The sequence below is a fragment of the Rhinolophus sinicus genome, linkage group LG09, assembly GCF_036562045.2.
Source record: "Rhinolophus sinicus isolate RSC01 linkage group LG09, ASM3656204v1, whole genome shotgun sequence".
Taxonomy (NCBI): Eukaryota; Metazoa; Chordata; class Mammalia; order Chiroptera; family Rhinolophidae; genus Rhinolophus; species Rhinolophus sinicus.
The window spans coordinates 48,136,628-48,158,118 of record NC_133758.1 but is presented as its reverse complement, the minus strand read 5'-3'; the positions used below and the strand labels follow the sequence as shown (position 1 = coordinate 48,158,118).

Below are 21,491 nucleotides of genomic sequence, written 5' to 3'. Positions count from 1 at the left end.
TCTTTTCTTTCTTTTTTCTTTCTTTTTTTCTTTTTTTCTTTTTTTTATTTTTTATTCTTTAGTTCTTTACTCTCTCTTCTAGTGACAGATCTGGGCCCACTCAGGAAACCTGATCCTCATTCAGTCCTGTTGTTAAAGGGACCAGTCATTCGTTTGGCAACTTTTTCTTGTCTTCATTATTCTGTTCCACATTCCCCTGTCTGACTTGATCTCTGAATTGAGGTGTTGACTCTATTTCTTCCTCTCTCTACATCCTTCTCTTTCTCCATCTTCTCTTCCTTCCCTTCTTCCCTCCTGTCCCTTCTCCTCCTCCTTTTTTACTTGCTCTTTCCTTGTATTCTTAACATCAGTCTGTCCTGGTTTTTATGTCTCAGTGCATTCTCTTTATCAGTTCTTCACTCTCTACCTTCCATAAATGTTGAGATTCCCTGTGTTTCAATGACGATTCTCTTCTTATTTTACACTTTTTCTCCTGGCGACTTCTGTTATTATCTTGATGCTACCCGAGTTTTTTCTCCCTAGCTACAGATTAATATCCCAGCTTCACACTGGAAGTGGACTTCCTTGGTTATCCTTCACAATATCAATTCACACCTTCTTCATCCTTCTTTTTCTCTTTGTTCTTGGTCTTTTTAAATGGTGTCACCATTTTCCCATTCTCCTAAGTCTGAAACCAGCCTGCTCTATATGCATCTTAACCTTAATTACTAAATGAGAGACGAAAAGTAACTAACGATGTAGGGGAAGTTTTTGAAACAAGTAGAAGTGAGAGAGAATGATATATGAATCTCTATAGCAACACATTTGAACTAGATGATTTCCTAGCAAACTAATGATTATCAAAATATACCCAGGAAAAGGTTGAACATTTGAATAGGACATACAGTAGAAGAGACTGGAAGATGAGGTCCAGCCAGGGTCATAGCTGAACTGTTCTTAACCTTTAAAATAACAGATAGTCAAATTCTTCAAGGCCATATAAAAAGCTGAAAATATGAAGCCAGTGTTAAACCTGAGGAGCATAATACAAAAACAAACAAACAAAAAACACAAGAAAACCCTCTAGATTATCAATGCATATCACACATAAATACAAATATGAAATTCTAAATAAATATTGGCAAATATCATCCAACAATGTATTAGAAAAATGATACCTATTACCAAGGAAGTTATAATATTCAGTAATACAAAATTCAGCAATGAAACAGAGTTCAATATTATAAAACCTGCCAACAAAATTGATACATTCATCAACAAATTAAAAGGGAAAAGCCATATAATGATCTTTAATACTGAAAAGGCTTTTGATAAAATTTAACTGTTATTCCTTACAACATTTTGATATGAAATAGGATTAAATATAATAAAAATTATTTACCAAATTATAATAGCAAATATATTAGCAAAACACCAAAATAATTTCAATTGAAATCAGGAAATAATATTACTATCATCATTGATATTCGTTATATTAGGTTGATGCAAAAGTAATTGTGGTTTTTGCAATTATTTTTAACCATTTAAACCACAATTACTTTTGCACCAACCTAATATCTTGGAGTTTTTTAGTGAATAAAATAAATCCCAAATTTAATAAGTGGCGTAAGCTTTAAAAATAAGAGATGAAACCATATATATATATATATATATATATATATATATATATATATCAACAATCTAACATTAATTCTATAGCTTATAATGAGATTTTCCTAGGTTTTCTAGCTATAAAATCATATCGTGTGCAAATTATATATATATCCAATTTAAATTAGATATAGACATTTCATACTGACATCCCCTTCATTCTGGTTGTATAGTAATAGTTGCAGAATCTGTGGAACAGAATAGAAAAACCAGAAGGAGATGTGAGAATATAATATATAAAAAAGATGGTAAATAAATTCAGAAGGACAAAACATAGATTATTTAATGGATTATGGTTGCCAAACTGGCTATCTATATAAAAAGGAATTCCAAAGATTAAAGACTTAAATGTTTAAAAGAAAAAAGAGTGTTTTTAGGATACTAAATGAACGGTCTAGGTATGAGGAAATAGTCAAGAGTGGAAACTGTATTCTATAGAAAAAAATGATAGACATATCAAAAACAGTCTTTAGTAAATCTGAAAATTTTATTTCACTCTCATTTTTGGAGGATGTTTTCATTGGATATATAATTTTTACTTGATAGTTTTATGGTTTTCAGCATGTCAAGGCTGCTACTCCATCGTCTTCTTGCCTCCATTGTTTCTGATGAAAAGACATCATAACTAAAAATCACATAGCTCCTCCTTCTCATATTGCCTAAGCCTTTTCTGTGCTTCATTTTCTCTGTAATAATTATTGCCATCTGACTTGACATGCTATGTATTTTACTTACTTAATCTTGTTTATAGTCTGTCTTCACACACTAGAAGTTATGGTGGATAAAGGTGGAGATTTTTGTTTGTTTAGTACTGTATTATAACCTCCTAGCTCATAGTAAGCATTACATTAATGTTTGTTGAGTGAAAAATGAAAACTGAATGAACAGTATCTTCAAGACAATGATGATTTTTTGTGTACTGTGTTCTCATAGCCCTTAGCTCATGTCTCTGTAGTTGGATTTTCCTTGTACAGTACTTTTCTAGTTTCCAGCTAAGTCTCAAGCTCCTTAAGGGTAAAACTATCTCTTGTGCTTCTTTGAATCATTAGTACCTAACACAGGGTCTGTGTCATAGAAGACCCTGTTTGTTGAATCAATGAGCACCTGGCTCAAATTGGTTTTTTTCTGTCTTATCATCATGACTCTTCCATCACTATTATCTCATGGCTCTTTGAGCCTGTCACTTCAGAAGATGACCATTTCCAGGACACATTTCCAAATGCATACCTGTGAACCATGTCCTCATCACCAGGTTGGACTAGCCTTCCAACCTTTCTCCTGTTTACCTCCACACCCCTTGAACCAGCACCCATTCCTTGTTTTCTCATAGAAACCATCCTGAGGCTAATCTCACTACTTCTTCTCGATCTTAGTTTTTTCTTCAGCTTCAGATCTTTGCTTTTACCTGCCTCTTTAGACAATCTCTGAGCTCAGATCTCAGTTAAAGACCACTTATGTCCTGCCAGTTAATTTCTGTGGTCTTTGTTGATGTTTTACATTTTTATCAAATATGATAGTGACTATTCTCTCCTTTTTGAAAATATTCCCTATCTCATTCATCCTGTTTCTGTGGTTGCGCCTTCTCACTGTCCTTTACGATTGTTTTTCTTTTACCCACATCTTCAACATTGCAGTTCCCTAGGCTTCTATTCTTGGCCCTGCCTTCTTTGTGCTCTGCATATGCTCCCTGAGAATCTCCTCTGCTTTAATCCCCTGTACACTGAGGGCCACTGAATCCAAGTTTCCACTTCTGATGTTTCTCTTGAAAAATTAGCTATAAATGCCTCCTAGACAGCTCATCCTGAATATCCTCTAGTTTCCTTTATATTTCAGAGATTCAGCATCTCTGAAAATGTATTCGTCTTGCTCTCTAAGCCTGTTCCTCTAGTTTTGTCTTGCTTAATGGCAGGCACAATTATAAACTCAGTTTTCTAAGCTGGAAGTGTCAAAGCCCTCTCTTTGCCATTTCATTGGCTGTCCAATATTGTCAAGTCTCCTTCAGATACCTCTCTGAATTCCTTCCCCTCGTCTCAATCCTCGCAGCAGCCATCTCAAATCAAGCCCTCATCATCTCATGCCTGCTGTTGAGACAGCTTCCTTTCTGATACCTCTATTGCCTGTCCTCCCTCCTTACTCTATGTCATTGTCTCTAAGATGGCCACCAACAGTACCTTTAAAAAAATACCAAAAAACAAAAAGTCAAACAACCACAAAACCAACAATATGCAGGGCAGAGGAGAAACAAATCTAAAACTTACCTTGGTATTTGTTTGCTTAAAAACATCCACTAGTTTCACAGCACATAGAGGCTCAAGACTGAAATTCTTAGCACCATGTTGTAATTAGATTCTGTCTTTTGAAAGGAAGAGAGATCCTTATTGTCAAAATACATGTTGGGGGAGGTGGAGACTCATGGAAATTCAGGAACAAACTGTGGTCAGAGAGGTCTTATCCTGCCCCTGTCTGTAGGGCTATCTGCAGAGAAGTCTGGCCCTCACTCTAAGCAGTGATTCTCAAACAATAGTTGCATCAGAGTCACTTGGAAGACTTGTTAAAACAGATTGCTGGGCCCCACCCCTAAAGTTTCTGATTCAGTAGATACCCAAAATTTTAACTGATGCCCGAAATTTGTATTTCTAATAATTTCCCAGATGACAGTGATGCTATCACTGTCATACATACGTTGTCCTTTAAGGCACATGTTACATCATCTGGGAAGCTTTCTTTGATGATATCAATCAGAATTAATTTTCTTTCTGCTTTGTAGGTTTCTTCAGGTTATGTTCGAACAGTGGTTCTCAAATTTTAGCATGCAATAGATTACTTAGATGGTTGTTAAAACACAATTACTGGTCCCACCCTCAGAATTTCTGAATCATTAAGCCTGGGGTATGGCCTCCAAAATTTGCATTTCTAACAAGTTCCTAGGAAACCTCCACATTAGAATAAATTGCTTACACCTTTCTTCTTTACTAAACTCAGAATTCGGTTAGTTTTTTGCATTGTTCTTCTGTCAGCTGGTTGCAACATCTGAGCATAGTGCCAGACATCGACGTACGTTGAATAAACTGATGATTCACCAAATTTTGAATTCTGAAATCCTTGATCACACCCTCATAACGCTCAGTTCTTTTCACTCCTTTAATTCTGTGGAAGGTTTTAAAAAAAAATCATATCCTGTATTTTATTTAGCCTTTCCATTCCTTCTTATTCTTTTTCAGTTGCTTTCAGATTTCATGTGCCTCCAAGGCCAGTTGTGAGACAGGTTAGTTAGCATGTCGTTAGGTAGACAAGAAGGTCCCTGGTGGAATAAACAATAAAACAGCCATATCCTGAAACTCCAGGTTCTGGAATGTCTCCTTCACTCCAGGACAAAGATATGAGATGTGTCCTGAGGTTAATAAATTATCTCAAATCCCTTTTGGCCGGACAAAGGAGCAGACCCAGACCCAATAGATAGGGATGGGTTCATTAGTCCCTTTAGGATGGGCAAACGGGACAAACCTGATAGATGAATTCCATTAGAAGGTGCCAGCCCGCTTCCCCAAGCAGTCAAGGGAAGGTATAAAAGTAAGAGCTTTTGCCTCAGTCACTGGGCACCCCCATTTGGGACCCCCCATCCCACTCGGGAGGTCTGACCCTTTGCTTTCAATAAACTATCCTCTTTTTAAAACTCTTTGCCTCTTCTGGGTCCGTGTTTCCGATCTCACAAGACATGATCCCGACACTCATTCACTCACTCCAAAGTCCCCTACATCATTTGGGGACTCACAGAGACGTATTCCTACATCAGTTGGGGCCTCTTAAACATTTTATCTCATCTTCTCTTGGCGTAGAGTCTCTCATCCACTTGGCCATCTCCTCATCAGTTCCCAGCTGTCTGCAAACTTCACCATCTGCTCCCACTCCCAGACTGCCAAGAGCTGATGGAGAAAGTCCCTTAGTGCCAATCGCCCTTCCACAGAATCTCCAGCTTAACTGAGTGGGGCTCTCAGGAATGTTTTGTAGTCCTTATATTTGATCTTAGTTGAATTTCTGTAACTCTCCCAACATTACCAGTATAACATTGACTCTTAGCAGACAGCCTCTTACGTAGTGAAAGAGATCAAGGGTGCTCAGTGTAATGTCCTTCGGTCTTTCTCCCAGCACCCTAAAAGTCCCTGTTTTTAACTTTGATTTATCACCTGCCTTTTCATCTCAGGGCCCTTCCTCTACCTGTGTTCTTTATAAACATTCTCTCTGTTCTGCTTCTCTCCCTCATTCTGTCTTCCAAGAGCCTCATTTCTCTCTCTAGATTCATTTCCCTTAGCTGATGAAACAAAATGCCTCCTTCTTCCTATATTCGTAGGAAAGGAAAGGAAAGGAAAGGAAGGGAAGGGAAGGGAAGGGAAGGGAAGGGAAGGGAAGGGAAGGGAAGAAAGAAAGAAAAAGAAAAAAGAAAGAATTCTTTCCCTTGACTCTGTTTTTCCCCCTCAAGCTTTCATGTTACCTGTCTCTTCCTCTTCATTTGTAAATGTCTCAAAATGTGGTGCACGTGTGCTGCCTTCCCAGTATTTTGTTTTAACTGTTTGGCCTCTTGCAGTCTGGCTTCACTGTGACACCCTGGATACCAAACCCTGCAGTCTCTTCTCCCATCTTGGTCTTACTTGACCGTCTTCAGTATTCGATGTGCTGATCCTCCAGCCCTTGGGAAACCATTGGCCCTTGGCTTCCAGGTCTCTCTGTGTTTCCTTGGAGCCCCTTCCAACTCTGCTTATTCCTCTTGCTGCTTCCCTAGCTCCTTACTCACCTGTCATGTAGACATTCACATTCTGTCCTCGGTGCTTATTTCTTACTATTTCTCCATTGCCTCTTTAAAAAAGATTTGAATTACCTTTTGTTGGATATATATAATTTCAGATACCTAAAATTCAGCATCTCTGAAAATAATCCCATCTTTTCTACCTCACCCTGTGCTAGCTCCCTCAGTTTGCTAATCTCTTTCTGGGTACCCAGCATTGAACCTGAAGTTCATCTTTGCCTTCTGTACCATCCACCCCCGTAAGCAGTTGTTTGCCACAGTCTGTTGATTTTATTTCTGCACTGTCCCTCAGTTTTATTCCCACCTTTCTTTAGGGAACATCCATATTATCTCTTGCCAAGACTGTTCTGTTATCACTCTCGATCTTTAACCTTCATCTCTCACATCCGTTGCATCCTTACCTAGCACTGATTAGTAAATTCTGATATCATTTACCACTCAGAAGTCTCTAATGGTTCTCTAAACCAGTAGAATAAAGGTCAGACTCCTCAGGCAGACTTTCATGATCTTAGTTTTGCTTCCTCCCAATCCGGCAATCCAGCCTTTTCTCTGTGTGTTCCTGCGAGCTTTATGTTAATACTTGACAGATTCTGGCATTTGCAGAGGTTCTTTCCTTTTCAGCCTTTCTTGCTTTGCTCCTGCTGTTGCTCCCTGGATTGCCTGCTAAATTTCTGTTTGTCTCAAAAAGCAACGGTCTCCAGAATTTCTCTGTTCAGAATTAATCCTTTTTCTGCTGTTTCCAGACACATTATTTGGGTTTCTTAACTAGTGCTTATTAGCACTCGTGGCTGCTTGTTTAGTCACCAAAACACTGAATCTTGCCATATAGCAGGTTGGGTGGAGGTGACATTTGCTGCATGTGTGTTTGCCCAGCAGAGTAAATGTCACATGAGGACAAGAGTCAAGTTCTCTGTGCATCTCCCAACACTCAGTACCTGCTTTGCCTAGGGAGATTTTTAAGTTCAGTTATACTGAAATGAGAAGCAGCCTGTATGTGCAAATGAAAAATGTTTTAGGTAGAGCATAGGAAAGTCCTTGCTATAGAGACATGGCAGAGTTATTAAAATGTGAGAGTTTGGAAAGTGCAGTTATATTCAGGGAGCTGCTGCTTCAGGGGTTATTACCCAGCAGTGATAAGTTGTTAACATTAGGAAGATTGTATCACTTCCAGTTGGTACCACAAAAGAAGGCATTATTTATGTCACGGTGTTGTAAAATTCGTTGGCTGCTACTGACAATCGATTTTCTCACATATTCTAAAATGTTACCTGCAGGAGCCATATACAGTGTAACTTTGAAAATGAAGTTGAAATATTGGTGTGACAGGTTGTTGTTATGGCTAATGGACTTGGAAAGATATTGCTCTAAGACATGAGTCTTGAGACTACATGGTTTCGTCCTTAGGAATGATAATTTATTCATTCTTCAACCCTGCCATTTTTAATTTTAGTTCAGAAAATTGCTAATAAATGTTGTGAAGTTTTCTAAAACTGGATGTTTTTATTGCCGAAATGAGGCATTTGTCCATCAGTGATTTTTCAGCCTGTGCTCTCAGAGGGGGCGAATGGGAGGCTGAGTGAGCAGAGTGTGAAGTGGCCAGAGTAATTCAACTTGTGGGGTGTTTAGTGTTGGGGCTCCTCATAGGCTATCTTTATAAGTAAAAATGGGGTCATGCGAGAGAGAAATTTAAGGTTTGATAAAAATCACAGGGCTAGATAGCAACTAGGTGTCCTTCCGTATTTAAATAGCATGCTATGCTTTTTGTGTTATAGATTTTTATAGGAAAGGTTGAGAACAAACACACTAGTGTGCACATATGGAAGAGTACACATATAAAGAATTAAATTACAAAGTAAAGGTTTTTTTTTAATTATTATTAATTTAAATGAACTCGATTGTTCAGAACTCCAGATCTGAAATAATAAAGTAGGACACAATTGTGGTTTACATAATTTAAAAAAATTCCTCAAAATTTAGGGATATGTCATATTCGATTTGCAAGCCCTTTTTACTGGGGGACGTTGCAGCCCAATCCCATTAGACACTGTGAATGCTTTGTAAAAGGGATACTTTTTTGAGAGCTAAGAATCTGTGTATCTCAGTGTTCTGTTGTCTATGGACATGACCTACCTCAGGAAAATGCAGTTGTCCATTCGTAAGTTGGTATCTATGTGCACACCCTCAAGAATATTAGTCAATGCCCAGCCTTCAGCCCATCAGGCATGGAACCTGCCACTCCTTGACTTGCGTGCTGCTTAGCTCCTTTCTTTTGCCATACTGGTAGGTTTGTTTTTCTCAGCAATGGACCCTCCTACTCCATTGCGTAGCCCACGGTTGAATTCTCTCTCCTCTCACTGCCCCCCTTGGACCATTGCTTCTGTAGTTGACCCCCATTGTGAATGGTCTGTCGGCAGCTTCCTGTGGGTCCAGTGTGTTTCTTTGCATCCACTGCTTTTGTTGTTAGCTCCTGTAGGCCTGTACTTGAAGTTGCAGGCAAGAAAAATAATCATGGTCAGTGGAGGACTCTGGTTCATGGCCATCGTTTAAAAAAAAAGAACGGTGTGCTGCAGGAATGTGATATGTATGTGGTGACATGAGCTCCTGGTAGTAATAACAGCACAACAAGAAGGTAAGCACTTAGAAGCAGTTTGCTATCACCTCATGATGTGGCCTTGGTCAGTGAGCTTGGCTTCTGCCATCTTGCTTTCCTGACATTTTACTTGGGTTGTCGTAGACAGGTGTTTTTGTTTATTTTTGTTTTTTTCTGTGTTCTTTGCTTTCAATTTATAGCCTTGCTCTTGCTAATGTGATGACTAGGCAAACAAACCTCAAAGTGTGTGTAGGAGAACAAAGCAAGATTCAGTGAGTGGTAAAGAGTAAGTGTGTCATCTTGCTATTTCAGCAGGCACGAATTGCCACTTTTTGTGAAAGAAGTTGCAGTTTTTGCTGATCTGCAAATTTGGCTGAGGATAAGTAAACCAAACACCTCAGGTCTGCAGATCAGCTGAGGGAATCTTCCTTACTTTCATATGAAAGGAAACACACATGCACCCCACCTCATACAGCTCAGACAAAGAAGCCCTGCCTATTTCTACATAAGGGAAAGTATTGCATTTCAGTGAGTGAGCTCATTAATTTCCCTGCAGACTTAATTTTACAGTAAAAGTTGCTAACTTAATAGGCATTTCTGCTACATCTTGATGATGTATACTAAAGTGAGGCAGTTTATGAAGTGGGAGTACATGGTCTACGAATGTTTAAATCCAGACTTTTCTAGATGTGTGGCCTCTGTAAGCCTCGGTTTCTTAGAATTATAAAATAAAGTTATAAATTCAGTGTTACACATTATACACACACACACACACACACACACACACACACACACACTGACACATGCACCCCAACCACCTGATTCAATACCTGGCATATAATAAGTGTAATTTAAGTGACATAATATACAATCAAATATATTTTGTAAATTAGTAGTGTTTGGCAGATGAGTAATAATTGTAACACTTTGCTATAGCCAGTGTGATAGTAAAAAGAAATTTAGGGTTTACAAACCAATATTCTATAAAACGAAGGTCCAATCTATGGAATGTCTGAAGAAACGGTATAAAAATAAAGTAAATTTGATGGCTGAAGCAGAGCTGTCCCATAATTGGGTCCTTCCCTCCAGGAAGTTGAGAAATGGGTTGGTCATAATAGATAGCTTTGAATTAATTTTTAAAGCAAGAAGTGCAATTCTAACTGCCTCCTTCCTTTAACTCATTAAACACATATTTATGGCCAGGCACGATTATAGCTCCCGGGACACAGAGATGAATAGACCAGCAAGATCCCTTCTTTTTAGGACCTTACATTCTAATTCTAAATAAGCAAACTGGTTCATTTCCACTAATGTTAATTTTGGCTAATATAAGCCCAGTGATAAAGAATAAAGCAAGGTGAAGAAACATTGAAGGGTGATAGAATCCTTTAGAATCAGTGATGAGGGAAGGCCTGTATGCAGGCTCCTGGTGCAGCTGATCTCGGCATTCCCTCCTCTCTCCTGCAGGCACTATATTGCTCACGCACTTGCTTTACAGAAATTTAATTCATTGAAAGTTGTTATTGTTTGATATTATGTTTTCTTTTCCTGATACATTTAAAAAGGTTCATTGCATACTCATGTGATCATAAAAGAAGGTCTTAGATACCATTTATTTCTGGTGAAATGACAATTGGAAATAGGATTAAATTGAGAAATTACACACAACTTTTTAAAGAACACAGCTGTTGTAGAAAATGAGACATCTATATTTGCTTTGGAGCCAACACTGCTGTAATTTTTTTGTAAAGCATATAATTGTAATGTAGTAAAATGTTTATGTGAAAATAGGGATGTTGAATAATCTTACCAGATCATCTTCAGGGTTTGTCAAATTGCTTTCTCTGTTTAGAAAAATAAAACATCTCATGTTGTGGTAGAAATGTCAGCAGATCTTTAAGTGCTATCATGGGCCAAAAGACTATAAGCTCTTCCATAGAAATCACACTATGATGTCTCACTGTTTTCAAACAAAGCAAGAAAATCCATCATGACAATTATGTTAGCCTTATTTGATGATTAAAATTCTTATACCTTAGTAAGTATCGTTTGCAATAACAAGTTAGTGTGTTGTGATTGGTACATAGTAAGTGTTAATGTATGCACTCTGTGTATGCCTATTTTAAAACTATAAATTAACATATTTTTCCTTTATTACCTGAGCATAAAATACTCTCTTTTTTGTCAGATACATGCTTGGGGTGTCAAAAAAAAATGTATACAAGTGGACACTTTGGTCAACGTTGCTCAAGCAGTAGTTCACCATAATCAGAAGTGTCTGGATGCTGATGGTAACCACTTTGAGCACCTCCTGTAATTGCAGAAGTCAAACGTGACTTGTATTCATGTTTTGTTACCGGTATATATTGAGTATTACAATCTTAATAGTTTTTTCCTTTCTTAAAATGTGTATACATTTTTTGGCACCCTCTTTATGAATATCAAAGGAAAAGTAATGTGTGTTATTTATTTATTTTTCATCTACTAGACCAGGGACTGGCTTATATTTTGTATTCCAGCTGACAGCAATCTTCTTGGCACATTAAGAGGAGCTCAGAAAATATTTTTTAAATGATTAAAAGTCTACATGAATTCTTCCTGCATAACTTGATGGATTTTTGTGTTTGTTATTCCATTATGTTGCTTTATTGTCTTGAACTGTTTCAAATGTTTGACTTAGAGGTATATCTTACCACCTGTCACCACCAGTGCTAATGCAATTCTGACCTTTTACCATCTGTACCTTCTTCTGGAACAATTTACATCAAGATAAATGTTAAAAAATGTTGACAAGTCTTCTCTAAGGATGGGTGTACGTGAGTGTGTGTGTGTGTGGGGGGGAGTTAAGTAATAATACGTGTAGAGAATTTCAAAACTGTAGAAAGTAACAAATAAGGAAAGAATATTTATATTAATCCTACCACCCATATATAGCCCCTGTTAATATTTTGCTGTCTATTTGCAAATGTTTTTCTATGTGTGTGTGTTTTTATGTGTGGACACACATATATGTATATTACCTTGCACAAAGATGGTGCTTTATAAATATTTTCAATAAGTGAATGTTTTAATTTATATAATCATTTGTATTTTAAAATTTAAGATTGTGTAATACATACCATTTTGTGTCTTTACTTTGATTTTTACTTATCCCAGAAAATTCTCAAGGTATTTTGTTATTTAAAAAATATGGATTTTGAAAACTTCATAATCATGTTTGTGCATGTGTACCATAATTTATTTAACATTTCTCCCATATCAATATTATTTTGCATTTTTGTTGTAATAATGTTGTGATGTGCATTTTTCCATTATATTTTATTCTGATGCCTTCCTTAGCACGTAATAGTAGAGGAAGAATTACTGAGACATAGAATATAAACTTAAAACAATTATTAATCCTATTTGGTAGATTTTTATTATTTAAAAATGATATTTTTTTGAATTACAAAGGATTCACCTAGAAAATTTTGAAAGTGGAAAAATAAAGCACAAAGAATATTGGGAAGAAATTTTTTATAATCTTGGCAGCTAAAGCTGACTTCATTTAAGATTTTGATTTATATAATTTGTCTTTTTATTTCCATTACATATTTTACCCAAAAGGATCATTTTTTTCATAAATTGCTTTTTTTTAACTGAGTCATGTATTAGTAACATAGGTTTTCTCTGCCATTAAACATTTTGCTACAATTTAATTTTATGGCCAGTTATTAAAATGACATGTCTATACAATGCGTTTAATTAACTCCCACTTAGTGCACCTTTAGTTTGTTCCCAATATTTCATTATTATAAGGAGTTCTAAGATAAAAACCTTGTGTTTGTCCCTTGGGCATATCCACTGTAATTGTATTAAGACAAATTTCTAGGAGGAAAAGTGCTGGTTCAAAGTATATAAATAATTTTTAAGGCTTTTGACATGTATTTCCATATTGCCTTCTTACAGATTTTACTAATTGACATTCACACGAAAAAGAGATATGAAAGTGAAAGGAGATTCTAAAAAAGTTTTCAAGTGATTCACCTTAAAATTAACCAAATCATCTTCTAGATGAACCTGTACCTGTTCACTCTTCTGTGAGAGGAGTGAGATGTTCACCAGGAGTCCTCTTGGGGTTGGGATATATTCATAAGCCTGTTCTAAAACAGGAAAAGCTGAATACGGAGTGGTTAGATGATTGCACTAAGTGCTCACAGAAAGTGAGAGAGAAGGCTCTTATTAGTTGCTGGGTCTTCTTATTACCAATTTAATTAATTAGCCTGCTTCTTGGGTTTATCTTCAATTAAACTTTATTATTTTTCTGTCACTAATTGTTTCAAGAAAAGTCATTGTGTTTTTCTTTCCAGTCCCTTCAGCGGCTGCACAGGACACGTGGTCTTGGGAGCAGTACTTGAAAGAACAGAAGGCTATAGCCGCACCCGTTGAACTGTTTTCCAAGGTGAACCACTGAAGGTCTTATATTTTTGTAAGGAATCAACACTTACAAGAATTAATTAAAATTAAGTTGGTAGCACACCAGCTTATTTGAATTGTAGTTGCTGGAAAGTGACATAACGAAGCTAATCAAAGCCTCAGTGTTTTGGAATGTGTGCTCCAGAACTGGACTCCTGGGTTTGAAACCCAGTGATACTACCTACCAGCTCTATGACCTTGGGCAAGTCATTCATCCTCTCTATTCCTCAGTTTCCTCGTCAATAAAGTAGGGAAAGTACCATATCTACCTCTTTGGGTTGTTGTAGGATTAAACCAGTTGTACATGGAAAAGACATAGGATGATTATGCACAAAGTGAACTCTCGATAAGTGTTAGTCTTTCTTTTTATTAGCTGATATTACTTGCATATATCCACCCAAGGATCAGGCTTGAGGGATGTGTTTTGATGTGTTGCATGGATATGGTGGGTCAGGCAGCATGTTAGAGGAGACAGTGAGACCCCTGAATCAGATCCTGCCTGACTGTAAAGATGCCCAGAGCATCTTATGGGAGCTCCCTTGACCAAGTGACTACTGGCACCGGAGACCTGCAGCTTTCGGGGTTCATCTTTACCCAAAGTACCAAACCTGCTATTGCCCTATTCTTCTCATTCTGTGTTTTCAGTATTTCAGGGGCAATTTTTGTAAGACATTACATCAGATCTGCATCATTACATTGCATTTTAACCAGCAGCGAGAAGCTAAAACTTTTTATTTGCTTCACTTTTCATGACATCTGTTCACTTACATCTAGTACTTTTACTATGTGAAAAGGCTAATAATTACAATCGTAAACATAGCAATAGAATACGGGAGAAGATGTGGTGCAAAAAGGGAAAGACTGAGAAACCAAGTGCTGGCATTTAAGAAATAATAAATATCCTGTCATTGGTTCTGAACCCAGGCTTCACATCAGATACTTTTGTGAAGCTTTGGAAAACACCCATGTGTGGGTATTTTCAAGACCTACTAAATGGGAACCTCAGGGGGTGGAGCCTGGACATTTGTAGCTTGAGAACCTCCTTGGGGCTTCTGTGTTCAGGATAGACGTCTACTATGGTAGCAGGTTTTAAGGACTATGCAGTTCCTACATAGAAGTTAGGTCCCTGCTATCCTGCATTGGTGCCACTTGGTGAGACTTAGGGTGTTTGTTCCACCAAAAGCATATAAATTCGATAGGTAAAAGATGTCTTCTTCCTTTTCTTTCATGTTTCCTCACAGTGCCTACTCATATGATGAGTCAGTGTTGAATACCTCTGTGAAACCTCTTCTGAGTGTTGAGGTCTTTAAAGGGGGTAGCAGTGACTAGGGCAGTGCAGTGTAACTCGGGGCCAGCCTCTCCCTCTCTCACTGTGCCTGTGCTGTGCCCTTGCTGCAGTGGCCACTGCAGATCAGCAGGGTGGAGTGGGCCAGACCAGGAGCTGGCCAAAGCCCATCAGGTGCCATGACCCCCAAGGGCAGATGTAGTCCAGCCAGTGTCCAGGATTCGAGGTTCAATCAGAGGCCACAAGTTAGGGTTGAATGGGATCACTCACCGTACAGGGTCTCAAGGCCACCAGAAGTCATGTAGGAACAGTCAATGATTGAGGTTAGAACTTACATGTAACAAAATTGGCCATGAATGGAGCAGTGTCTTAGGAAGTAGACCTGTGCTATTTCCTCAGATCAGAATCCCAGGACACAGATCCTCTCTCATCTCCACCAAGGATTGAATCTGATATTTGGGCATTAGGGGTGAAGCTTGTTCTAATTTCCAGAGCAAGGCAGGTTTTGGCTGAAGGTGGCAAAGTGTTCAATTCTCTGTCTAGCTCCTGCATTCTCCCCCTCACCTCGGCCAGTCAGTGTGCTGACATTATTTCTCAGAGTTTCTCCTTTAAGATCCTTTAAGTTGTATCAACTAGTGTGAAAACACCTGCAGAAAAGAGACTATCTCTCCCAGATTTTTTCCTGTGATCTGGTGTTAACTAAAAAACCACCAAGGGGCAAATGGGGGATTTCTATTCCTGAAATAAATCCTTATGGTTATATTGGGTACTGTGTAATAATTGGCAATGGGTCATATAACTTTTCGCCCTCAACATTACAGAGACCTGACAGATGAGGTACTGGAAAGCACTAAGTGAAGGACAGTCTGGGGCATGTGAAAACAGGAATGGGTTCTCTTTGGAGGGTGCGGAAAGTCTGCGAAACTGCCCATTGAATGGCGATGGGCAGTGATGTTTGTAAACTCTGAAGGTAACAGTAAGTTAATACACCAGAAAGCAGACACGTCTCATATGTTGGAGTGCCATTCTCTTTACTCATAATTTAAGTCAAGCTACTCACATTTTTAAGGTTCTCTGTGTTCAAAGCACCATGTAAGACCTCAACTGAAACATTAAGGAGTTTATGACATGGTTTCTCAAAATCTTGACATGTAGTTGGTTATAAGATATGCCCATAAAGCATGATAACAGCATCAGGTGGAAGGTTAATAGTCAGTGGCATGTCCAACTAATAAGTTTACTCGGTGTTCCATGCTGAGAGGGGGTCTTATCCGACCTTGAATGAGAAGAATGAAGCTTATTGGTTATTATGTCTGGTTTTTCCTGATGACCTAAGAAGATGCTTGTGCTCAAGAAATAGTTACTCTATCTTGACATATATATTCTAAGATGAAATAAGCATGGTTTAAAATTAAAAATCGGTTTCAGTAGGATCAAAAAGGCAGATGATTCCCGCCAGCCTTCCAAGAAGGAGTCTCAGACTGAACTCAATTTGTATTGACACTGTGCTCTTGACTAGCAATGTCCATTTTCATAGGGCAAATATGTGGTATAACAGAGGTGCAGGTTAGCCCGCTGAGATGGAACTCTTCAGCTTTTGACACTGAAATGTTGAAATAACATTTAAAATGGTTTGCGTCTCCTGAATGTAAAACTGTCAAAAGACGTTAAAGTATTGCTTTACTCTTAATTTATAATTTCCATCCTAATATTGAAGTTGTAGAAGATGTACCAGTGATCACAGACACACACATGCACATGTGATCAATGTTGTCATGCAAATCTGGTACATAGTCTACCAAGAAAACGTGTGTATATTTTTTTAAGGAGAGTACACTTATTTTATTTATACACAGGTTTTTACATATCTATATGTCTGTTTTAAATTTTTGTACAAGGGAAAGTAAACAGTGTTATATTTTATAATTTATTTTACCATCTGGGATAATGACTACACAAGGATATAAACACCTTCTGTTGACAGAAAAGTTAAAGGTATTTTCTCTTTATTACTAGTGAAATGTGCCTATCTTGATTTCATTTAAACTTTGAAATATTTTTTCATTTCTTTTGAGGTTAGTATTAAAATAGTTTCCCTCTTCTCTCTCCTTGCCCATCATCTAACCCAGCCCATGTAATTTCCTAAGGCATTCTATTCACCCTGTCGCCACATTCACCAGCCTGGAATCAAAGGCCCCCATCTGCCCCATCTGCTGACGCACATCAACATGGAACTTCTTCCATGCCTGTTTGGATGTTTCATGCATTGGCTCCTGCTTGCTTCCACCTCCACTTGAGATTTCAGAGTTTTTACCCGTGTTTGAAGGCCTCTGTGTCTCTTCTTGCTCTCCATGTCCCCCCTAAGAGACGCCCATTCATGTAGCTGTCATAGCCTGCCCACTCTGACCGTCACTGAGGACTTGTCAGGCAGACGCCACCTGCCTGACTCACATGGTGAGAGTGAGGACCAGGGGACAGCACAGGAGTCCCTGAAGACCAGACTCCCCTTCGTAGTGTTACTTGACCATGAGCAGGCCTAGATCTCCACCTGTACCAGCCCCAGAACACTGGAGGCAAATCACGTCTGTAAGATTCCCAGGCCTCTGACCAAGGGACCACAGCCTGCCTTCACTCAGTACAGTTTGTACTGGTGACAGCAAGTCCCCCCTCCCCCAAAACCGCACGTTCCTGTTGTCCCTAGTCACTGAAACCTTTTTTGAAAAGGCCCAGAAACCTTTCCTCCCCAGGTCCATGTTCCTCTCTTGCAGCCAGTGTTGTATTGCAGAGTAGATACGGCAAACATGTCCTTAGGCCACTGCAAAGCAGGGACACGACCACATTTTAAAAATAATTTGTTATTTCAGAACCACATAAAAATCATCATGAGAAAAGTGAAAACTCTCTTGGACTTCTTTATGTGTCTTCTATAGTTTGGTTTTAATTTGAATTCCATGTAGCTAAGGTGTTGTATTAATTTCCTTTGGCTGCTGTAATAAATGACCACAAACTTAGTGGCTAACACAACACAAACTTATCACAAAGTTCAGAAAGTCAACAGTCTAAAATGGGTCAGTATAGCTATGTTTCTTCTGCAGGATGTCAGGGAAGACCTGTTTCTTTGCCTTTTCTGGCTTCTAGGGGCCACCAGCTTCCTTGACTTGCATCACATCGCTCCAACCTTGGTTTCATTGTCTTGTCTCCTTCTCTGATCCTTCTACCTCCCTCTTATAAGGACCCTTGTGGTAACATTGGGCCCACCTGGATATTCTGGGATAATCTCCCCATCTCTAGGTTCTTCACTTAATCACATCTGCAAAATTCCTTTTGCCATGCAAGATACCACATTCACAGGTTCAGGGATTAGGCTGTGACCATCTTGTGGGCCACGGTTCTGCCCACCACAAATGCCATCCCCTTTCCATTTTTGATGCGGGTCTGCCCCTAGTCGGAATGCCTTCTCATGGGTCATCGTCCTCCTGTTATTCTCCTGTGACTTCTGCAGCCCCCACTCCTGCCTGTGGTAAAACAAATGATGCAGCGTCATCAACAACTCAACATATTGGTCACTCCTTTCTCCAGCCAGAATGTACACCTGCTTCCTGCTGTGGCCTCTGCTTCCTGAGAGCACTCTGTCCCCTCTACCAGATCCCCTTGTCCATCCTTCAATGTCAGCAGGCCCAGCATTCCCGCCGCTCCCCACTCACTCATTATTACCCTTTCATTGCCACACCCAGCCCTCCCTCCTTTGAGGGTTGTGCCATCGCACTGCTACTGTTTCCACTCTTATTACTTCATTTGTGTGTGTGTGTATGTGTGTGTGTGTGTGCGCTCACACCCCTACCTTCCTTATGCCTCCCCTCTGCCCTGCCACCCGCTTCCACACGCAGTCGTGTTGTCATCCTTGGACATTCCTTTGCCCACGTAACAGTCCGCCTGACTCCCTAGGGCCTTGAGTGCCTCTTCCCAGGGACCTGAGCCTCCTTTTCAATTCAGTCCACCTACTCCGTGGCCTCTTCTGCAGGGTTGAACTTTAAATCTCACCATCTGATCTTGTACACTGTCATTCCACAGTACCAATTTGTCTTTTAATTAAGGCTTATAGTTGTTGAATTCTTCCTTTTTTTGTCACTGGCTCCACATTTGCCCCTAGCCAGCCTAGGCCCCCTGGTTCCATCATTTCAGCCATTCTGCCAGGATCTTCACCTTCCTTATCCTCCACTCATCATTTCCATATATATATATACCTGCCATATATACATGCCTGCCAAAATCTTGGCTCTGAATGAATCATGTTTGCCTTCAAACTTCTGAACGGAGGCTGCCACGCATTGCTGAAGGAGAACCAGAAAGCCTTACAAATTGGTGGTCCTGAAAACCATCGTCTCCACCGAACCAGGCAGTGTCTGGCCGCCCTCCTGGGTTATCAGGCTGCACGTTCCCCATTTCCTAGGAGGGCAGTTCTCGCAGCCATGTTTCCTCACTCCCAGCAGAAGGTAGGCGCTCCTTTGATGGATGTGGTGAGACCCCCTTCCACTTCCTCCTGCAAACCTTACTCACCACACCTACTCTCATCTCCTCCCTGTAGGACTGGAAGAAGTGCCCTCCTCCCATCACTCATCCCTTTACCTGTGCTTTGTATTTTTCCTGTTTCTACTTTTCTAGAAATCTCAGTCCACCAGTTATCTCATGACCTGCTTATAATTTAACTTTGCTTCTCTTCTGAACCTTTCCGTTTAGAATACAAATACACTTAAGTCTGTTCCATCTTTTAAAAAATTACTGGTCCTTTATTTTGCATTTTCCTCTTTAACTCATCTCCTTAGTCCAGTCCAGCTTGAAATTGTAGGTTGCATTTTCTCTTTTCTTGATTTTTCTAACTTTTTCCTTTTCTGTCTCCTGCACCCTGGCCTATATTTCCACCACTGTCTGAAACTGTGCCCAGGAAGATGACCTTCAGGATTTCAAAGCCAGACACATGTTGGGTCGCCTTATGCTCCCTGCACTCCAAAACTCTGTCCACTGTCAGCTTCTGATTTTGCTTTTTCCTAGCCATTCATTCCTTGCATGGCTCCCTGACCATCTCATCTACCTCCTTAACTTCCATTCCACCTAGACACAATGGAGTTCCTAACCTCCTGGGTCTTTCTCTTGGTCTTCCTATCCCCTCACTTGGATGCTCCACAGCTCAGTACGTTCAAACCAGACTCATCTTCTCAGCCTCCTTCCATCAGTGGCTTCCTGGGCTCCTGTTCCCTGGGAACGACCCTCTATACTCATCTCCCGGCGGCCAGCCTGACTCCTTCCTGTCTGTGCTCTGTGTGTGTTGGACAGTCCAGTCTACTCAAATTTTACCTCTTAATTCTTCGGTTCATGTGAACCGAAGTCTTGTCTGTACCACTACCATTACTGCCTTAATTTCGGAATAAGCCCTGGCTTTTTTTCACGTAAATTGTAGCGAAAGTTTCTTAAATGGTCTCTCTCTACGCGGAGTGGGTCCACCTTTAACTTCTGCACACTATTATGATAATGATCTTTGTAAATTGTAGTTCTCTTTATCATTTTTGTACTTAAATTGTTTGCTAATTTTCATGCCATTCTGTGTGGTTACTTATAGGCACACTTTGTCTCTTGGTAGAATTGTGATCTCCTTGAAGACTGACTGGGTTTTGTGTGTTTGTTTTCATTCCTTTTTGCTTTATGGTTCTCTACCAGAGGTACATTTTTAATCATCTGTAATTTGCTTGGTGCTGCCTCACTAAGTCCTTCCAGCTACTTTCTCCTCAGTTTATAGAAGAAGGACTCTATGATGCATTCTCTCACCCTTTAACTGAAAACGGCAGATAATATCACTCCGAGACTGTTGAAGAATTACATACAATGTTTAGCATACTATAATGTCTGACATATAACTCACTTTATTAAATGCAAGCAATTCTTCAAATTACTGTTCTCTCAGATCCTAGTCCTTTGCTGTCCCCGGATGCTTCTCTCTGCCATTCATTCAGAACACTAGCCAGGACCTGGTCTCCCAACACTCCGTCCTTGTCAGGCCTTGCCTCGGTTTGACCACAGTAGTGTTCCTGCTTGTCCTCCACGGAGCATGGCCTACCCATTGAGGGCATTCTGATCTTGGGTACGTGTTCTGTACTGCAGGGTGAGTGACTAGCCTGTAAGCCTCTTGTCTTCTGAACTTCCTGTGCTATCTTAATGTTGGCAGCTATTGGCGTTCCAAACCTTTCACTCTCTCATTATAGCTTTATTCCTCCTGCCTTCACAGGTGATGACTTACTGGCTTTCTTCATGATGTAGATAGAAATATGTCCTCATTTGATTACCTTTCTTTACAAAAACAAGGCAAAACTGTTACATAAACTTTGGTGTTTTACCTTTCCTCCCCTGCTTCCCTCAGTAACAGCTTAATCTTGACATTCCTTGCTCCATGTTCTGGTTTCATACTCTTTCTTCCCCCTTTAAAATCAATTATAATCTGTTATAGTTTTGGAAAGAAATACTTTGTGATGTAATAAGGAAATTCCCCCATCTGTGGAATAATGGGTGTAATATCTTTTTTTTTTTTTTTTTTTTGGAAGGAGTCTGGGAATACTTGAGGAACAAAGGCACTGTTCTGGTTTAACCTTCTAATTGACCTAGATGTAAAACAGCCTTATTTGAATACATTCCTGGTCTCTCTATCTTCCGTTTTTGAAGTC

At 39.4% G+C, this 21,491-nt stretch overlaps 1 protein-coding gene across 1 annotated transcript in view; it reads left to right on the top strand.

Annotated features, from left to right (window-relative positions):
• The window catches only part of L3MBTL4 (L3MBTL histone methyl-lysine binding protein 4), a 442,302-nt gene that overhangs the window by 137,471 nt on the left and 283,340 nt on the right, over window positions 1–21,491 (top strand). Inside the window, exon 5 of the mRNA XM_019755692.2 lies at window positions 13,391–13,482. Within this exon, the coding sequence (XP_019611251.2) occupies window positions 13,391–13,482 (92 nt within the window). The remainder of the gene's footprint in view (window positions 1–13,390; window positions 13,483–21,491) is intronic.